The 18,941-nt window shown below is 50.3% G+C and overlaps 1 protein-coding gene across 2 annotated transcripts in view; it reads left to right on the forward strand.

The window, feature by feature from the left end:
- The window catches only part of GALNT17 (polypeptide N-acetylgalactosaminyltransferase 17), a 447,627-nt gene that overhangs the window by 238,708 nt on the left and 189,978 nt on the right, over nt 1–18,941 (forward strand). For both annotated transcript variants that reach the window (XM_025923309.2, XM_086691905.1), the window contains exon 5: nt 2,384–2,581. In XM_025923309.2, coding sequence (XP_025779094.1) covers nt 2,384–2,581 — 198 coding nt within the window. The remainder of the gene's footprint in view (nt 1–2,383; nt 2,582–18,941) is intronic.

The following is an 18,941-nucleotide window of genomic DNA, read 5'->3' on the forward strand; positions in this document are numbered from 1 at the left end:
TCAACGGACTGAGCCACCCAGGCGCCCCTAAAATCCAGGAAATTTTAGTTATGGGCGACAGGTCTGGGGAACACGAAATAATTTATTATTATCTAAAACCATGGCTAGGTGGTGGGCATTTCAGCCAGAGCATTTAGGGCCGCCCAAGGGTTTGAGTGACTGCTCCCCCTACTCGGCACTGGGGTGGGACAGGGGGGTAACAGGTCACGTGGACACAGGATCGGCGACTGCTCCACATCGATGGTTAGCTGCTGAGCTTCACTGGAGATACGCTTCTGGCTGGAAACCGCAGGAATGGCAGAACGCAGACAATTTTAAAATCTCCCGTACAAATCAATATTGAAATGAGAAACACATGTCCTAGCTCTGCAGTCTGACGTGACAGGACGCGGGACCCCGTCTAGGACGTACCGTTCTCGTGGCTCAGGGAGAAGAGCCTTGGCCGCGGCTATTAAATGTTTCTGTAGGATGTGACGTCATCTCTTCGGCTCATCGCCCATTGGCCAGAGTCGGTCACATGTCCAAGCCGACCGTTCACGGGGTGGAGGGAGGGAGTGCGCCCCTCTGCGGGCCAGGTGGTCAAAAGCGGGGTGTGTCCAGTGAGGGGTGCGAATAACTGGGAACAGGTGCACCTTCCCTCGCGGACTGGGAGGTCCCCCTGTGCAGTTCCAGAAGCGTTAGAAGAACCAAGGTCTTCTACCCTAGTGCCCAGTAACCTTCACCGGAATGCTTCTTTCCATATCCAGGCCACCAGACCAGCTGAAGGAAGCGTGGCCCAGCATAGGACACAGTGGAGCTTAGAGTTAGGGCGTGAAGCCAGACCATCCAGCTTAGAAACCCGGCTTTGCCACCGGCTGGCTGTGTGGCCTGGGGCGAGCGACTTAACCTCTCTGGGCCTCGGTTTCCTGACTTGTCAACTGCTGCTCATACTCTCTGCTTCCCAGGACCGTTGTGAGATTTCCGTCAGTCGGCTTGGCCTGCGTGGAATGTTTAGAATGGTACCGAGCATGTAGTAAGTGCTCCATAAACATCAGCTACCATTAGCCCGGTAGGAGAAATAATGTGTGTTCGAGATCAGCAAAGACAACGTGTGGACAGAGTGACTTTTGACGAGGTGGAGAAGATGGAACAAGAGCTGAGAGGAAGGAGAGAGCTTTCCCTCCAGGAGAAATCAGGGGAGGCTTCTCGGGAGAGGCGGCACTCGATCTGCTAAGACTCCATCGGCAACTAGACTTCCTGCCAGCGGCCAAGGGCATTCCCGGAGGAGAACGGCGTCGGCAGATGCTTGGAGGGGTGAAGCTCGGAAGCATATCTGAAAGCCGTGGCAAATCAGTCCCAGTTGGCTTCAGCCTGTATGGTGTGCGCATAAGCAACGGAGGCAGTAAATGGCCCAGGGTATATTTTATTGCTCGCTTTAAATAGAAAGATGAGATGAGCCAACAGGTAATTCAATAGCTTGGAAATGAAAAGAGATGGGAAGCAGGGCGAGGGTTCTCATTATTCTTCCAAATAATGCAGAGGAATGGGATTTTCACTTGACTCTTTTCCAAAGCCTTAGCTCTGTTCGAAGCAGGGAGATTAATGCCCTGGCTTACGAGGGCCATCTTTTCCTTCTGGAACATGGGAAACGGCGCTTTCCTACGTCTGCCTCGGAGACGCACGCGAGCGGGGGAGTCTGACCATTTGCTTTCCCCTAAGCTAGCGGGGCTGCACCTTGGGCCTGGAACCAGGTCCCTGCCTGTCTCCCGCTGTAGCCCTGAGGGGACAGGCTAGCTAGGAGGCACGATTCTGCCTGCCTCTGCTTTTAATTAGTTCTTGCCTGCCATCGCTAACCAATTCAATTAGATCCCTTTTAAGAAATCAATTAAGTAATCAATTAAACCAACTGAAATAGTCACGCACACCGAGAAGCTAGTGAAATGCTTATTAAAACCAGGCCGTCCAGGGCAGAAGTGACCCATTTTGGGGAAGAAAATTCGGCTCCTGCAGAAGAAACAAGGAGCGTCCCCCGGAGCCCCGAGGGGGGAGATGGAAACGCTGAACTCGCTTGTGGCCGAGAAGGCCTTGCCTTGGCTGATGTCGTCAGCACAAAAGAGAGGCCTGGTGCTTTCCGGAGGGTACCCCCCCAGATTCCGAAATCTTGCTCGGGGCCTCTCAGGCCGGGATCCCCCTTGGGCCAGGGCCCGAGCCGCCCTGCGTGCTTGCAGCTGCACGGCCCACCCGGGGCAGGTCACTCCCGTGCCTCAGTTTCCACCTGAGCCCCAGCCTCCCCGGGGCCCGCGCTTCCCCGTTCCTTCTCCGGGGTGCCCGAGTCTGTGCCCGTTTGAGGGGTGGGCGTGCCTCAGGAGAGAGACTTAACTAGATCTACTTCTCTGTGTTGCAGGGCCGAGCCGGTTCTGTCCCGAATCCAGGAGAACCGGAAGCGAGTGATCCTCCCGTCCATCGACAACATCAAACAGGACACCTTCGAGGTGCAGCGCTACGAGAACTCGGCCCACGGCTACAGCTGGGAGCTGTGGTGCATGTACATCAGCCCCCCGAAAGACTGGTGGGACGCCGGAGACCCCTCTCTCCCCATCAGGTCTGTGGCGGGCAAGCTCTGGGAGCCGTCGCGTCCCCAGATCCCCGGGGACACAGGAGCCCCGGGGGGGGGGCGGGGAAGGGAGGGCGTCTGGGAGGGACCGCCTGGGGCAGACCGGCGGCCTACAGAAGCTGCTTTAGGACTTCAGGGTATCTTCCCATCGTGGTTTTCTGGCTGAGGAAAGACATTGCTTCTTGAGCTTAAGTTTTCAAGGGCAGCTCAGCAGACGGCAGTACGGAGAGACTGGCACGATAGGAACGTTCCCCTCCCTTTATTCTCCCTTCGTTCTTCATGTCTGGTGAGCTGTGTCCAGGAGCTGTGTGGTTCGAGAGGCGTCCATTCCTGGGGCTTCCTCGTGCCTGCAACCTTCCCTCTCCCCTTTTGCACGATGCAAGAATGCGTAGAAACAGACACTCTTTGTGTGACCCTGGGGGGCAGCTGGGGGGCCTTGGGCTGCTCCGCGTGACCCTCGCCCGGGTCCCACCCTGCTGCCCCCGGAGACGGGGAGACCAGTACCCCATGGCGCAGCCGTTGGGGGCTCGCCTCTAAAGGATGTTGAGTGACGTGGGTTGACTTTGATGCCGTGTTCGTGCCCCGTGGCCGCCGTGGCAAATCTCTATCCGTGTGGTGGCAGGAAGCTCCGCAGATGTATTCCCTTCCATTCTGAAGGTCTGAAGTCCGAAATGAGCTTTACGGAGCTGGGCTCAAGACGTGTGCAGGGTGGAGGTCCTTCTGGAAGCTGTAGGGGAGAGTCCATTTTGTGCCAGCTTCTAGAGGCCCTCATTTCTCGGTTTGTGGCTCCATCACATCCCTCTTCCTCCTCTGCCGTCTTCGTCACATGCCCATCATCTCCCTTTGGCGTTCTTGCCTCCCTTGTGATGGCCTTTATGGCCCGCGTGGATAATCTGAGCTAATCCCCCTGCCCAAGGTGAATCACGTCTGCGACGTCCTTTTTCCCCTATAAGGTAGCATTTACAGGCGCCGGAGATTAGGGGGTGGATTTTTTGGGGGGGAGGGGGCATCGTTCAGCCCACCACGGATGCTCTGATTTTTAACCCAGATGATGCCTGGTTGCCGTGCGGTGCTTTCTGTGAGTGCCGCCCAAAGGCCAAACCCACTTGAAACTGCCACAGTTCTTTCTTACGTTAGAAGAGGGGGAAGAGGCTTTTTCCTACCTTGGCTTGGTTCTAAGGCAGTGTTTGTTGGTATAAAGGGGGAGTACCAAGAAGGAATTGTGGAACAGGATGAGAAGCTTCTCCCAAGTAGTCGTGAAGTTCTTCCTTGTGGCATTCTAAATAACTGGGAAGCCTCATGTTCCTTTACTTTCCTGCCCAAATGGAAGAGTACAGAATTGATCGCATTAGAGTGGAGCTGCCCGTGGCAGATTTGTGCCACAGCCTGGTGAGGTTTTGGGCCCGGAACTTCCTCCACCAGAGATGCCTTGTGACTCAGTTTCCATCCCCACCTAGACATTCAGTGTCCTTGTGCAATGCTTCGGGGCCACACTCTTAGAATCCTCGCAGGTAATTATGCAGGCTCATCACTAAGGCGTTTTCTGAGAAGCAAAGCATAACCTTTGAGATAATTTAAGTTTAATGGGTGATATACCACCTCATATCCCTTAGGATGGCGACTATCAAAGAAATAAACAAGAGTAGAAAACAAGTGTTGGCAAGGATACGGAGAAATTGGAACCCCTGAGCTTTGCTCGCGGAAGTACAAAACCACGTAGCCGCTATGGAAAACAGTGTGACGGTTCCTCAAAAAAATTAAAAGTAGAATCACCATGTGGTAATTTTCACATCTGGGTACATACCCCAAAGAGTTGAAAGGAGGCTCTCGAAGAGGTATTTGCATGCCCGTGTTCACAGCAGCATTTTTTCACAATAGCCAAAAGGGGGAAATAACCCAGATGTCCGCCAACAGACGAATGGATGGATTCAATGTGGTCTATACCTACAGCAGAATATCATTCAGCCTTAAACAAGGAAGGAAATTCTGACGCATGCTATGGCATGGAGGAACCACGGGGACATCACGCCAAGTGAAATAGACCAGTTACCAAAGACGGATATTATACCTCATAGAAGGTACCTAGAATGGCCAAATTCATAGAGACGGGCAGTAGAAGGGGGGTTGCCAGGGGCTGGGGAGAAGCCAGGATGGGGAGTTGTTATTTAATGGTTATAGAGTTTCAGTTTTGCAAGATGAAAAGCGTTCTGGAAACTGGTTGCACGATAACTTGAATGCAATTAACACTACTGAACGGAACACAAAGGGTGCTTCATCCCTGACCCACAGGGAGGCTGACCTCCAGCCTTGACCTATAAGAGAACGGAGGTGTGACGGTGGTGTTAGCCACACAAGAGGGAAAGAAGCGGATGCATCCTAACGCTGTAACATGCCCTGAAAACCTAGCTATTCCCCATGGATGAAAGGCGCTAGGCAAAAATGTAGCTTGTATTTTATGAGTTACGGTAACATTAACAGATGATTAATATGCACTTAAAAGAGACTCAAGAAAATAGAGTTGTGATCACGAGTCATTAATATTACATGTATCTCTGATGCCCAAAACAGAACCCAATACCGATGATCTCTTTTTAATGTATCCTAACTTACAAAATGCTTAATCTGTTAATAGTTGATGGGGATACTTAATTGTAGGAAGGAATTCTTATATGGCCCTTCTGATGCTGTTAGGCAGATACGATGTGATTTCTTCAATGTTGGGACATGGTGGCTTCCCCCTCCCCACTGTGATTCTAATATTTTGATAGTAATGATTTTATTCTGGCGAAGGATGGAACAAGGAGAACATTTTCACAATCCAAATGGCATTAGACTGGATGAGGCCGTGGATACTGAATCTTCCCAGCAGACAACATAACGTAGGAGATTTTTTCCGTTAAGAAAATGTACGTCCTTCGTTTTACTTCTTTCCCTTTTTCATATTTGTTTGTTTTGTTTTGTGGTTTCTCCTGCCTGGTAAACAGTTTATTTCCCAAGTTTCGGGCAAGGAGAGAGCACAGGTGCCATGAAAGAGAGCAGAGTCCAAGTGTATGAGGGGTGGGGGGTGGGGACTGAAGAGAAGGCTCACCAATAAGGAGGCAGCTGCTCTTAGCCCCGCCCTGGGGGATGGTGCTGGGCTGGGGGATGGGGACACAGGCTGGCTTTTGTCAGGTCCTCAGACTTTTTTTAAATTAAAAAAAAAATTTTTTTAATGTTTATTTATTTTTCAGACAGAGAAACAGAGCACAAGTGGGAGAGGGGCAGAGGGAGAGGGGGAGACACAGAATCTGAAGCAGGCTCCAGGCTCTGAGCTGTCAGCACAGAGCCCGACATGGGGCGTGAGACTGTGACCTGAGCCAAAGTCGGACGCTTAACTGCCTGAGCCACGCAGGTGCCCCCGGGTCCTCAGACTTTTAAGAGAAAACACAAATCCAGATCATTGCATGAAATCTTCTGGCTTCTAAATGTTGGCCAAAAAAAATGCCTCTTCTTCAAAGCTCTGGGAGACCTGTATCATTCCCGGGACAGCTGTGGTCCATGCTTCTCACGCTGGGGGCTGTGGGCACCGCATGACTGGGGGATTTGGGGACAGTGTTACTCAGAGTTTTAGAGCTTGAGTTAAGCCATGCGGGGTCCCGCTGTCACCTCCAATATGTCGCTGCCCTCTGCTGCTGAGATTCTCCAGTGAAAGACCTTGAGGAGCCATGAGCCAACTCTTGCCTCTCAGAGGAGGGTCTCGAATCTGTCTTAAGCCCCGATTTTTCTCCAAAGTGCCATCAAGTGCAATGTCACATCAGTAACCTATCATCAGACCAGCAGATTTTAAATGTTTTCGTGTCAAAGGCCTCTCGAATCATCTAATGAAAGGCGTAGATCGTATCAGCCCTGAACACGTACAAGCGGACAGAACTTTGCGTGCAGTTTCATGCAGTTTATGAATGCCTTAATGATCCACAGGGCTTTTATTAAGAACCACTGCTAGGTGTTTCTACTTGGCTCTCCCAGTTGGAGAGCCTCTCTTTACCGTTCTTTATCACCCACGAGACTATATGCTTTAGGAAGCCAGGACTGTGACTGGTTCACAGTTGTATCCCCAGTGCCTAATTACTCCCTTGGCACTTAGTAGGTTTGCTGGAAATCTGTAGCGAATGAATGAATGGATGAGTGACATCTGAGGCTCCGAAGAGCGATCAGGGCTAGCGATTAGATAGAGAGTGAGATTGCCCAGAGGTCCCTTAGAGAAAGACAAGGAGAGCCCCAATATTTCTGGGATGGAGGGAACCTACGTGAGAGCAACCAGCAAGTGATGATGAATGGTCAGAGAGGTATGAGGATGATCCGTGGAGTCCAAGACTTAAGACCAAGAAGACCGGAAGCACCATTGGGTTTAAGGGGTCCACTCATCACAGCCTTGGTGAAACCATTTTCAGGGACTCTTGGAGTCTGAAGCCAGTTGGCCGTGTATGGAGGACTGAATGGGATATGAAGGAGTGGGGGGGGGGGGTTTGAGAGCAGATTATGCTTTTGAGGTGTTTGGGGTAGACTCAGAGAGGTGAGGCGTAGAAACTATGGAGGCGGGTGTCACTCAACTACCTCACAGTCTTGGGGAATTTTTCTTACAACCAGATACCAGATACCGTTAATTTTATATTCTTGAATAAGGGGCGTTAGTATACATACATGGGGTGTATCCACCAAGTATGCATCCATGTGTATACCCAGGCATGCATATGGCAAGCTCAACTGGGAATTAAAGCTTAACAGGAATTTTTTAAAAAACCAAGCTGTTAGGTTTTCATAGGTACTGGTTATCCTGTGTCATACTGGTGAAAAATCCCTAAAATGGAGCAGGACTTTGTGAATCAGCAAATAGAATAAGTTAAAACTTTAAAATATACAGAGAAATTCTCGTAATTCCTCAGCACGGTGTTAGATAAATGAATTTTAACAACAAAATTATCAGTATATACTGTTTCCCAACATGATTTATTTATGTTCTTCTAAAGTCATGCAGTTATTGTGTTATGAAAGCAGGGCAACTGAACCTCCATATTCTATTCTCTAGGCCTTTTTCTGTAACTAGCAAATTTTAAATGAGTATTCTCACTTCCAACCCTTAAATAGAAAAAAAAACTAAAGAAGTGTTTTGCTTAAGCCATTGTACATTATAAATGATGTTTTTGTTTTTGTTTTAAGCTGCATTCAGAGCCACACAGGAATAGGAAACTGGGATAGTGTTGGATTGTGGTTTTAGGTATAGCTAAAATCAGTGTATCGCTTAGTAATATCTCAGCTGTAAGCATTTTGTCAATAGCGATACCTAAACACACAGAGTTGTGGTTTTGTAAATAAAGTTTTATTATAAAAATGAAAAAAAAAAAAAAAAAAAAAAAAAAAAAAAAAAAAAGAAACTATGGAGGCGGGTAAAGATCAAGTGATGTGTAGTTTATTTATTTACTTATTTTTAAAACATTTATTTGTTTAGGAGACAGAGAGAGTGAACAGGAGCGGGGCAGAGAGAGAGAGAGAATCCCAAACAGACTCTGCAGCATCATCTCAGAGCGCCACGCAGGGCTCGAACTCACCAACCGTGACATCACGACCTGAGCCAAAATCAAGAGTCAGGCGCTTAACTGACTGAGCCACCCGAGCACCCCTCTTCGTTCTTTTTTATAGTGACTTTTAATCACGACCACCTTTAAAGTGGCCGCAGGCCAGCATTCCTTCTGCATCCCGTATCTGGTTTCCGGGATTCACACACCTTAGTCCTGCATGGGAGGGGAGAGGTGACTTCCCCCCACACAAGGCTCCCTCTACTTCACAGGCCACTCTCCCTTTGCTAAGCCCGAGTCAGGCGGCAGTGAGGATGTTTCTTGTTGCCAGAAGTACTCACCGCCGGGCTTGGGGACAGATGGTACGATCCCCATTCGCTCCAGGGAGCACTTCACTCCAGAGAGCCTCTTCTGACACAGTCCTCTTCCTAAACTCCACTTGCTCGTCAGCTGTTTCTTGAACTTCCTGCTTGATCTCCTTGAATATGACATCTGTCGTCTGAACACCCTCTTCCCGAATGAGGACGCGAAGAGTGCTATTTTAACACAGTACGAACAGTTGAGGGCACCGAGCAAGGGGAGGGAAGGTCTGAAGGCATCGGAAGGAGGCAGGGGGGCTGGTTGGGAACGAAGGACCCCACAGAGCGGCGAGGAAGTCAGGTCCAGGACATGAACCGTGGTTTGGTCTTGAAGAGAAGAACAGTGAGCTCATGCTTTGTGACCCACATTTTCTTCAGGAAAGAGGAGGAGAAATCATCCTTAAGAGTGAGAGCTAGGCGGGGTGCCTGGGTGGCTCAGTCAGTTAAGCCTCCGACTTCCGCTCAGGTCATGATCTTCCGGCTCGTGAGTTCAAGCCCAGTGTCGGGCTCTGTGCTGACAGCTCAGAGCCAGGAGCCTGCTTCGGATTCTTTGCCTCCCAATCTCTTTGCCCCTCCCCTGCTCAGGCTCTGTCTCAAATATAAATATAAACATTAAAAAAAATTAAAAAAAGAGTGAGAGCTAGGCCTTGCATGGGGGTTACAGGAAAGCAATAAAGCTCTGGAATGATTTCCGGAAGGAATAGGAATGGGCGAGCCGACCAAGAACAGAGAAGTCATTGACAGCGGTCTTGAGGGTCCGGGAATATACATTCACCAAACTTTCTGTGAGAATTCCCTGACAAAAAAAGCTACTGTGAGTTCAGTTGTCCTTTGATATAAGCTTGAATTTTATGATTTGTAACATTAGGCACATATGTGTGAAAAATAGTAGCAAAAATAAGGACGAGGGGATATCACCCATGTAGCCTGGAGGCACCTGGGTTGGGTGCACCATGAATTCGTGGAAGCCTAGCTTAACTCAGCAGTCTTCAGAGATGTGTCGCTCACAGCTTGGGAAGTGCTGATCTTTACAGTACTTTCCAGCTGTAAAATCCTGTGCCTTTTACCAGCCGGCAAGGGTCCGAGGTGTCACCAGAGATGGGACATTTTACAGCACATTGCTTCCAGGGCACTGTCTGGGGCTGAGTCAGGCACCCTCTGTGAGGTGTCAGTCGTGCCTTCCTGCTCTGGGTTAGGTGACCCTACAATTAGTGACATTGCTCATTAATACCTAATTCAGGCCGATGATTAATAATTAGCAATCTTAAAGCCAACATATAATTTGAGAATAATTATAAGGTATAGGAGCCATTAGAGGCTGTTAGATTCTTAGTTGAAAGGGCTGGCCTGCGCATGCGTGGTTTCTGGTATCTCAAATTCTGTACACAAATGTATATAAAGGAGAAGGGTTTTATTTATTTTTTCCCTCCCTAGAGGAAGATGACTGGCTTACACAAGGGGGAAATCCTTATGTGAAGAATCAGATTTTCCTAGACTTTTAAATAGAGAGATCTTCCCTGTGCACCAGCAGATATATTTTAGGAACCAATTGTCTGCTCAGCATTGTAGAAACTTCTGGGGGGACGGTGTTGGTAAATGACATGATCCTCCTGAAGGAGATCATAGGCTGATTGGAGACAGAGGACCCAAGTGCGCACAATTGCCCTTTGGCATCGGTGAGTGTGCATTTATGGGAGGAAAGGAACTTTGTGAGAGGGGTGGATGGGGGAGCTCATAGACACCATAGCTAATGTTGGAATTTTCTACGCGCCAGGCATTAATCATACGCTTTACGCATTGCATTTTACACATTTTATACATCGCGGTATCCATTTACATCTGATACTAGCCCTTGGAGGTAAGTATTGGTATGGTCTCCACTTCACAGGCAGGGCTGCTAAAGCACGAGGGCAAGCACTTTGCCCAAGGTCACACACTCTGTAGGGCATGAAGCTGGGATTCCGGTCCGGTTACCCAGAGTCTACACTCTTGCCCATTGTGCTGTCTGTCCTGGGAAAGACGGGACCTTCTGGACCTTGCAACCTGGCACGGTAGACGGGAGACAACACAGTTAGAGGCCCGGTGGTGAAATTGGGTGTGTTTGGGGACCCGCAAACCTCAGAAAAGCAGTGATGCTCGCGATTACCGATTTGTTACAGCCGAAGGGTACGGATTAAAATCGGTAAAGGGACCAGATGCATAGGACGGTGTCCAGGAGAAACTAGGTGCGAGCTGCTGGACATCCTCTCCCATGGAGTTGTGTGGACAGTACTCCGTGTCCCAGCGGTGAGAGGTCACAGCGGGTGTGAGGCATGGTCAGCCAGGGAAGTTGACCTGAGCCTTAGCTTGCAAGGTCTTTAGTGGGGGGTCGGTCATGGAGCGCCGTGTGACTAACCTCGGCTACGCAGTCTCCAGCTCCCCATGCCCAGAGCTTTAAACTAGCACGGTCCAGGGCTTCAGGCAGGCAGAATCACTCTTATCAGGCAGGACATCTCAAGGCCTTGTTAGTCATCTCCCTGGGCCCTGGGAAGAGCCAGCCAGTTCTTTCTTTGGAAGGTGCAAGGTTTGGGCAACCCAAGTCCGCTGAGTTAACCATTCGCTTGGGTATTTGGGGCACGGTGAGGAAGCTAAAGGTAGGGAATGTGCGTTAAAAAGGAGAGGCAAGACGGGAGACCATGTAGATCAAAACAGGAAGTCCGCTTGATGGAGGGTTCTAAAAACCAAACAGGGGAGGCCAGACTCGATCCAGTGGTCCAATGAGATAGATTAAAGATGGGCAAAACACTAATCGGGGAGACAAGAAGTGTAAGAGCAGTTGTCTAGGCCTGGGGAAGGGACAGGGAGAGGAGAGACTGATGATGAGTCCAGGGCTTTCGGGGGGGAGTGATAAAAATGCCCTAAAATTGATTCTGGAGGCGATTGCGCAACTCTGTGAACATGCCGAGCGCTGTTGAATTGCGCACTGTAAATAGATGAATTGAATGGAATGTGAATTCCACCTTAGGAGCTGATGGCCATCAGCAGATGGCCGATCTTGCAACAAGATGAAGACAGTTGGGTATGAACTCGTGCCTCCTCGTCTTGTGTGGTCCCCCTTTTGGGGGAAGTGGCAGGGCAGCACCGAGCACAGCGGGCAATTAAACTGGGGTCACATCCCAGAGCAGCAGAATCTGTCACGGCTGAGACTCAAGCAGGGTTTCAGAAAACGAGGCACATCCTGGGCAGAAGGTGACCATCTCACTGAGCCAGGGCCTCGTCTTGTTGACCCACCTGGACTGTGTATATGATGCTGGCCGTCCTGCAGCATGTGTGGACAAGGACAAATTAAAGACCACGGTGCTTAGGACTTCCCTTTGGAAGCCCTTCCCTAGGAAAGCAGAGTCATAAAAGGAATCTAGCTCCAGGGCCATCTGAAGTCCGTCCCAGTTGAGGAAGAGAAAAATCACAATGGAAGAGTTCTACCTTCCTTTCCTGCCTTGCAGTCTCCCAGCAACAGAGGACTGACCTGTTCGATTTTGCCACCAACAGGGTCTGTGTCATTAGGCCGGTCACCCCTCCTCTGTAGATGAGCTTTTCATTTTCTCATCCCTAAACCATGTAAAGCGTGTAAAGGTGTTTTTCCCAGGAGGAGAAAATTTCCATAACACAGCTTTGGGCTCCTCTGATGAAAAGCACTCATTGATGCTCTCATGATCCGGCAGGAGGTGTTGTAGGTAATCAGTTTCAGTGAAGAGTTTTACTACAGAAGCAAGACGTGAGGCATTTCACAGTTAAAAATAACAACCCTCCACAAAACTCGGCTTGCTTTCCTCAGGGGCCAGTCCTGGAGGAGCCCAGTGAGTTGATAGAAGGCGTTCGTTTGGTCAATCCTGGTCAACCGTGGGGTTTTACACCCCTCCGCAGGAAGCATTGTTCCGAATACGATCAGGCCTAGGGGTTGGCTCCTCTTTGCTTCGTGAGCCTTCGTAGATTCCTCCTGTGTGTAAACCTCTGTTCAGAGCAGAATAGAGGCTACTCCACCTGGGCTTCAGTCCTTTGCAAATTCGTCCATGCTTGTGCATTTTTGAGACCCCCAACAAGAATGGAGTGAATGAAAACGATCGGTGGAGAAGCCATGAGTGGGTGCTTGTCCTGTGAGAGTATCCAGGGGAAGACATGGCCACTTCTTTACAGAATTTGCTGTGTGGTCAGATGCTTAGCTGGAAAGAATGTCTAGTAGTGATCGCAATTGATCGGGACTGTGAGGAAGCAGCAGCATCCTCAACGTTGTCCCTTCCTGGGAAAACGGCAGGTACACCCACGGGGAAACAGAGGATGGCACACGTCTGCTCTGCCTAGCCATCCCCCGGTGACCGCAGCCTTCTCGCGGTGCTCAGAGCTAGGAGCGAGCGCTTGTCAATGACTCCGTGTGTCTGCAGCACGATGGGATGGAGAAAACATCGCCCAGGGTCTCAAGACCTGTTTGGGGGCCAGATTTGACCACCGGCTTTGAGCCTCCGTTTACTTCTCTGCAAAAGGGCTAGATGTGCTGCAGACCCATTCGACGGGACCTCGGACAAGCTGCTTTACCTCTCTGCTCCTTAGATTCTTCCGTAGTAAATGAGGGTAATAATCTCTTTTTTGGTCCATTCGTACAACTCTGAATGGTTATGAATGATTATGACAAATGACCTGCTCATTGGATTAGCCCTAGTCGGTATCCTACGAACGGAGCAGAGTCCTGAGCGCTAACCAAGAAGTGGCAATTTCAACGAAAGCGTTTTTGCCCAGAAAGAGAAGAGTCCCACGGCCTTCAAGTCGGTCCTTTCCGGGAGGCTGTTCATTATAAAACAGAAGTGTGCTTGCACGTCGGTGAACACACTGCTCTTGGGTGAAATAAATGGTCTTTCTTGACATCACCTATGTACCCTCAACACCAGCCTGGGTAGATCAATTCTTATCTTGGCATGACACGCTGATATCGCTGCTGGTTGCCTTGCTTTTGGAAGCAAAATTCCCAGGCAGTGCCTGGAGCCAGAGCAAGGCTTTGCAGGGTAACCGTTCTCCGTGATGACAAGCAAGAGACCTGCCTCCATCAACCAACATGTGTTATGACAGCTCATAGCAGCCAGCAGGTAAATCTGAATAATGCTGGGAAGGCTTTCCTCCCCCCTTGCAAAGAGGCTCAGTGTGCTGGGCTGCCAGAGAGCAGATAAGTTTCATTTGAAACGTAAAGGCTTTAAAAATAGAAGATGCTTTGCCTCTGAGTCAAATGCCCGGTTCCTGCATTATTGCCGGACATAAATAGGGACGCAGCGGTACTGTTAATTTTCCAGATTGATCTGGCGGGCCTTCAGATCGGTTGCAGCTGGAGAGGTGTGACTGCGGAAGGAGCGGGGAGGGGTAGGCTGCAGCCATTATTTTGGTAGCTTTAATCCCCCTTTTCTAGATGACTCCAGAATGTGCCATCTTCTGGCCTTGCGTAGGTTTTCCTTCTCCTGCCCACTTCCTGCATTTCCTTCCCCTGCCCTTTCTCACATTTCTTGTTTCCACTCCATCCTCAGAGCCCAAAAAGTAGTTGCAGAAGACGCTCGGATTGAGTTCAGAGCAGAAAATTCCCTTTCCTCCTTTATTCCCGGCTGCCCCATCGTTTTCTCTACAGTGCAGTTTAGAACTCTGGCCCATCCCGTCCTCCGTGTGTGATTGTTCCCCGCTGTTTTTGAGGGTGTCCTCTGGACGAGATGACTAAGGTACAGACTCTAACGTGTTCCCACGCCCGGTCAGCCTTTGCCATTTGCTCAGCTCGCCGGTGCACTGGCCACAGTTCGCCTCCTCCGCACAGGTTAGGGCGGGTCAGGCTTTGCCAGTTGCGCGTTTGTTACGTTTGCGGCTCCTTGTGGGGCCTAGCCCCTCTCCGTTTTTTTGTCCCCTCTTACGGAAACACGGGAACATGTGACTTTTATTTCTCTTAGATTAGAAAGAGAGCAAGCAAAGTCCTCTGTTAGTCTGGGAAATTAATTGTTAAGTACCGATGGCCGAGTTGTGGTGGCCAAGTAATGAACTTCGGGCAGTCCAGCCTACGTAAATGACCGTTTCCTGTTACCTTGGTGGGCCCCGAGGGGTTCCTCCTCCTGCCGACCCTGCACGGTTTCCAAGGCTGTGGGAGTTTTACCCAGACCTTTCCAAAGTAGGGAAGTTCGGGTTGACGCTTCTCAGTATCTCTCTGGAGTTCGAGGTGGAAGTCTTCGCTGGTGCCAGCGTGGCCCTAAAAATAGCTTCTGCAGCCAGGCACACAGGAAGTCAGGGGCAGCGGGCTTCATTTTCTCCCCGAAGTCCGGGCTCCGGGGTCGTTAAGCCACTCGGGTCACGCATCCTCATAGCAGCCGAGAGGCTGCGACAAGCTTGCTCTGCTGTTATGGACAACAGAGTGCGAGTGCCGTGTGTGGATCAGTGGCCCTTTCGAAAGCCTTCTGAGAACGGGCAGTGTGTGAGGTCCGGTAAATCTCAACCGCACGGAGCGTCCTTTGTACCCCTGGTAGGGTGCTCAAGTCGGTATTTTGGAGTTTGACCTCTGTGCGTCAAGTTCAGTGGACCCCCAGGTGCCTAAGAAGGAGAAGGGAGAGCGATGTTCCTCGAGTGCCTTTTATGAACGTTGAATTTCCGACGGTGGCGGACGCGGTGGCTGCAGACGGTTTGGCAGACAGAACTGGCCGTAGGTTGAACCATTCCTGCGCTGTAACCAAATCTGGGGTTTCAAGTGGAAAGATGGGCTCTGAGAACCACTCTGGGCAAGTCCCAGCTTTTCGCGTGGGACGCTGGCTTCGTCTCCCATCCTAACTCAAAGAATTTGTGAATTTACGTATTTATACCTAAATACGTAAGTTTGTGAACTTCCGTACTTATACCTTTTTGCCATCGCTCGGGAAGGTTTACAGCAAGTTGGCTTTCGCCTGCATGGAGTATCATACGGACATCTACTCTGCCGGGTTTTTTTTAAGTTAATTTATTTATTTTGAGAAAGAGAGAGAGAGCAAGTTGGGGAGGGGCGGGGGAGGGAGCAGGAGGAAGGGAGAATCCCAAGCAGACACCAGCACGGGGCTTGAACCCGTACACTGTGAGATCATGACCTGGGCCAAGATCAAGAGTTGGACGCTTGACCGACTGAGCCACCCAGGCGGCCAAACTGACAATAACTATTAATCCAGCAGCTGCTGTTACTTCTATACGTACCACTCCCAACAGGGACCGACGTGTTATTATGAAGCAAATGGATCAAAAAGGCAATGAGGCCAAAGAAAGGCCATTAACGTGCGTTTTTTTTTTTTTTCCACCCCGTCCCCGGCACCCTAGCCTCAATGAAATGCTCTGATGTGGACACAGACAATAAAACAGCACACCAGCCATTAAGTTGTCAGGAAGAGTCTTTAGTTTCTTTCAAATGTCTTGGACAGACAAGTGCAGAATATGGAATCCTTCATTGACGTACCAGCAAATACGTATTGAGCCCTCGCGACACGCCGGGCTCATCAGTTCAGAAGTCTAGGGACCTGCCGCTGGGTTTCTGTTATTGTCCTTATGGAAACGCTCAGCCTCGTCCAGGAAGAACGCTCAGTCTCAGACGGCGTGTGGGGGGTGGGGGAGAACAGGTGTGGCGACAGGTGTGGGGACAGGTGTGGCACCGGTGGGCTTAGCCCCCCCTGTGGCCGAGTGGAAGCCTCGGGGTCTCTGTGTGTCTCTCCTTCCCTTGGGCGGTGTCCCCGCGCCACCTGGCAGCTCCTGGCCCGGCCACCGTCGCCGGTAGAGGACTCCGGCCGGCCTAATCGCGATCTGACCTCTCGGCTTGGTCAGGGCCCATCTGCCTCCGCGACCTGGGACTTGTGCTGGTGGCAGACACCTGAGCTCGGTCATCTCTCCGCCTACCATCCCAGCCTCAGCTGCCGGCCCATGTTGCCTTCAGGAGAGACCCTCAGCTGCTCTTCTGGATTTCAACTCAGCCGCCCCCTTCCCTCCAAGGGAGCGGGGCCTCTTGCCCTACGGCCACGCTGTTCCATCATAACCCGGCTGATGAGACGGGCCCCAGATGGATACGGGGCCACCTGGGACAGGCTCCTTCCACAGCCCCCATAGAAAACGGAGGCACAGGCCCCCCTACGCCCTCTGCGCCAACCTCACCATGCAGCACTTCACTCCCTCTCTCTGTGCCGAGACCGGGTGCACGTCACTGCTCATGGCCATCCTGCCCCTGTCTCCTTCCCATGGGACCATAGGCAGGAAACCGCAGACTTTCATTTAGAGAACATCTTCCTCCTCCTTGGCCCCAGCACCCCATCCTTGGCTTTAGTGGAGCAAGAGGGTTTTCCTCCAGTTATGAGAGCCCCGTGCCCTGCTTCCTCCGAGCTGAGCGTCACTCCCGCAGGAGGCGGAGAAGGCCCCGAGAAAACTCCCAAGTCGCCCACCTTGCAGCTTAGAGCAGTGGAGTGAAGGTCATGTAACCCAAAGGAGGAAAGCACGTGGGTGGTGTTCGAACTGTCACCTGTGCCACACAGGCTGTGCCTTTTCTGGAGCAAAGAGAGGAGTGTTTCTCAAGGATAGCTTCCCCGAGGCCCTTCTTCTGCTCCACGTTCTAGAGGACACTTGGGGACGGCGGTGATGACCTCTGCCTTTCCCTGGCTTGTTTATTCTCCAGCTCCTCTGAGATCCCTGCCCTCCTTTCTCATCTGCAGACCTTGGCCCCACTCTGGTCCTGGGACCAGGGCGGCCGACACGGAGGCCCCAGCTGTGGTCCCGGCCCCCACGGCGTGAGCCGAGAAACAGTGTCCACCTCTTGAACCCTGAGCCACTGCGCATTCCTGCAACTCTTCTTCCTCCGGGGAGGGCACGCTGCTCCCATAGGCCTCTGTGTTGTTCCTGAGGCTCCTGGAGTGGGGTCTCCACGTCGAGACCTTCCGCCCCACCAGTGTGCTCTGTCCCAGAACTCTGGCTTCTTGGCGGCCAGGGGACTTTCCTTTGTCCAGTCTCTCTGTCCGGGCTGCTCCCACTGGGAGTCCTAGGCTGCTGGAAATCGTTGCTGCCAAACCTTCCTGGCCTGGAACCACACCTCTGAATCCCGTTCCTCGGCTAGCCTCCTGCACCCCCAGCCCCAGCTCCATGGCTCACTTTGGATTTCCGGCCACCCCACGGCTGAGCTCTGATTGGAAGTTGCTGGAACCCTCACTTTGCCCGAAGGACTGAACTTCTCCAGTCTACCTATGGGCTTCTGTGGCTGGAACGACCCCATTCCTTGACTCCAAAAGAGCACCTTAACCTTTCCACCCCGCCCCCCGTCTTTGTGTATCCCTTTGAATATACTCTCGAGCCTCAAAGTGGTCAAGAATGGTTGTCTTGATGGATTGAGAATGTTTACGTGACCGGGGTGACCATCCTCTGCCAAACCCTACAGTATCTCAAAAGTAACTATGCACAGAAAAAAAAAAAAAAAATCCCTGATGCTTGTAGACATCCCTGCAAAACGGGAATTTTTGCTTGAAGAAACTTGAAATTGCAGAGACTTCAAATTCGAAAGAATATGAGGGGGGAGGAGCAGAGGCTGACAGCCATGAAATTAGAGCTCTATAATTTGTCTATAGGCATTCAGGAGGGGAAGAAATAGGAGTCATTTTCTGCTCTGCTTCTAATCCAGATGTTGTCTTCCAGCCCAGCAGAGAAGAACAAGGACAGTGGCGAGGAGACTGGGGAATTTGAAAATCACCCTGTAAAAATACTTCTTTTTTTTGTATTCGTATTATTATGTATTCATTGTAAATTTAACGTTCGCTGTAAAAACTTAAAAATACAAAAAAAAAAAAAAAGAATTAGATAATCACGCGTCATCATACTCCTGCTGATAACCATGATTAATATTTCATTAGGGTCTTACATATTTTAACTTATTTTGTAGTTTTATGGAAATGGTATACGTCTGTGTTTTAAAAGTCTGATCTATATTCTGCAAGGCTCTCTTCACTCTCTAAAGGGACCACTCTCTACTCTTAAAAATGATCCTTTTTGTCTACCTGTCTCTCTCTAAATAACATACATCCAGTCCTACTTGTTTTTTTGAGATTGAGGCATGATTTCTTGACTTCCCACTACGGGGGATAGGATAAAAGCTCTTTATCGCTCACTCACACCTACCCCTGCCACATTTTACATCTCTTCTCATCTCTTCCCCGTCCTCCATTATAGTTACATTCTAATTTTGTTCAGTTCATTTAAAAATATTTGTATTATTGTAATAGCATACTCCTGATCCCCATGGTATACGTTGATTATTTCCCCTGCTCAGCTTTTTGTTTTTCCTGTACTTAATCATTGTCTTTCTATTTATTTGTTTACTTTGTTTTCTATATACTTTAAACTAATTCAACTTCAGACCCTCTGGCTCTTGTCTGAATTCCCTCTCAATCATCTCAGCCACAT

The sequence above is a fragment of the Puma concolor genome, chromosome E3, assembly GCF_028749965.1.
Source record: "Puma concolor isolate L17-30 chromosome E3, mPumCon1.1.hap2, whole genome shotgun sequence".
NCBI classification, from domain to species: Eukaryota; Metazoa; Chordata; class Mammalia; order Carnivora; family Felidae; genus Puma; species Puma concolor.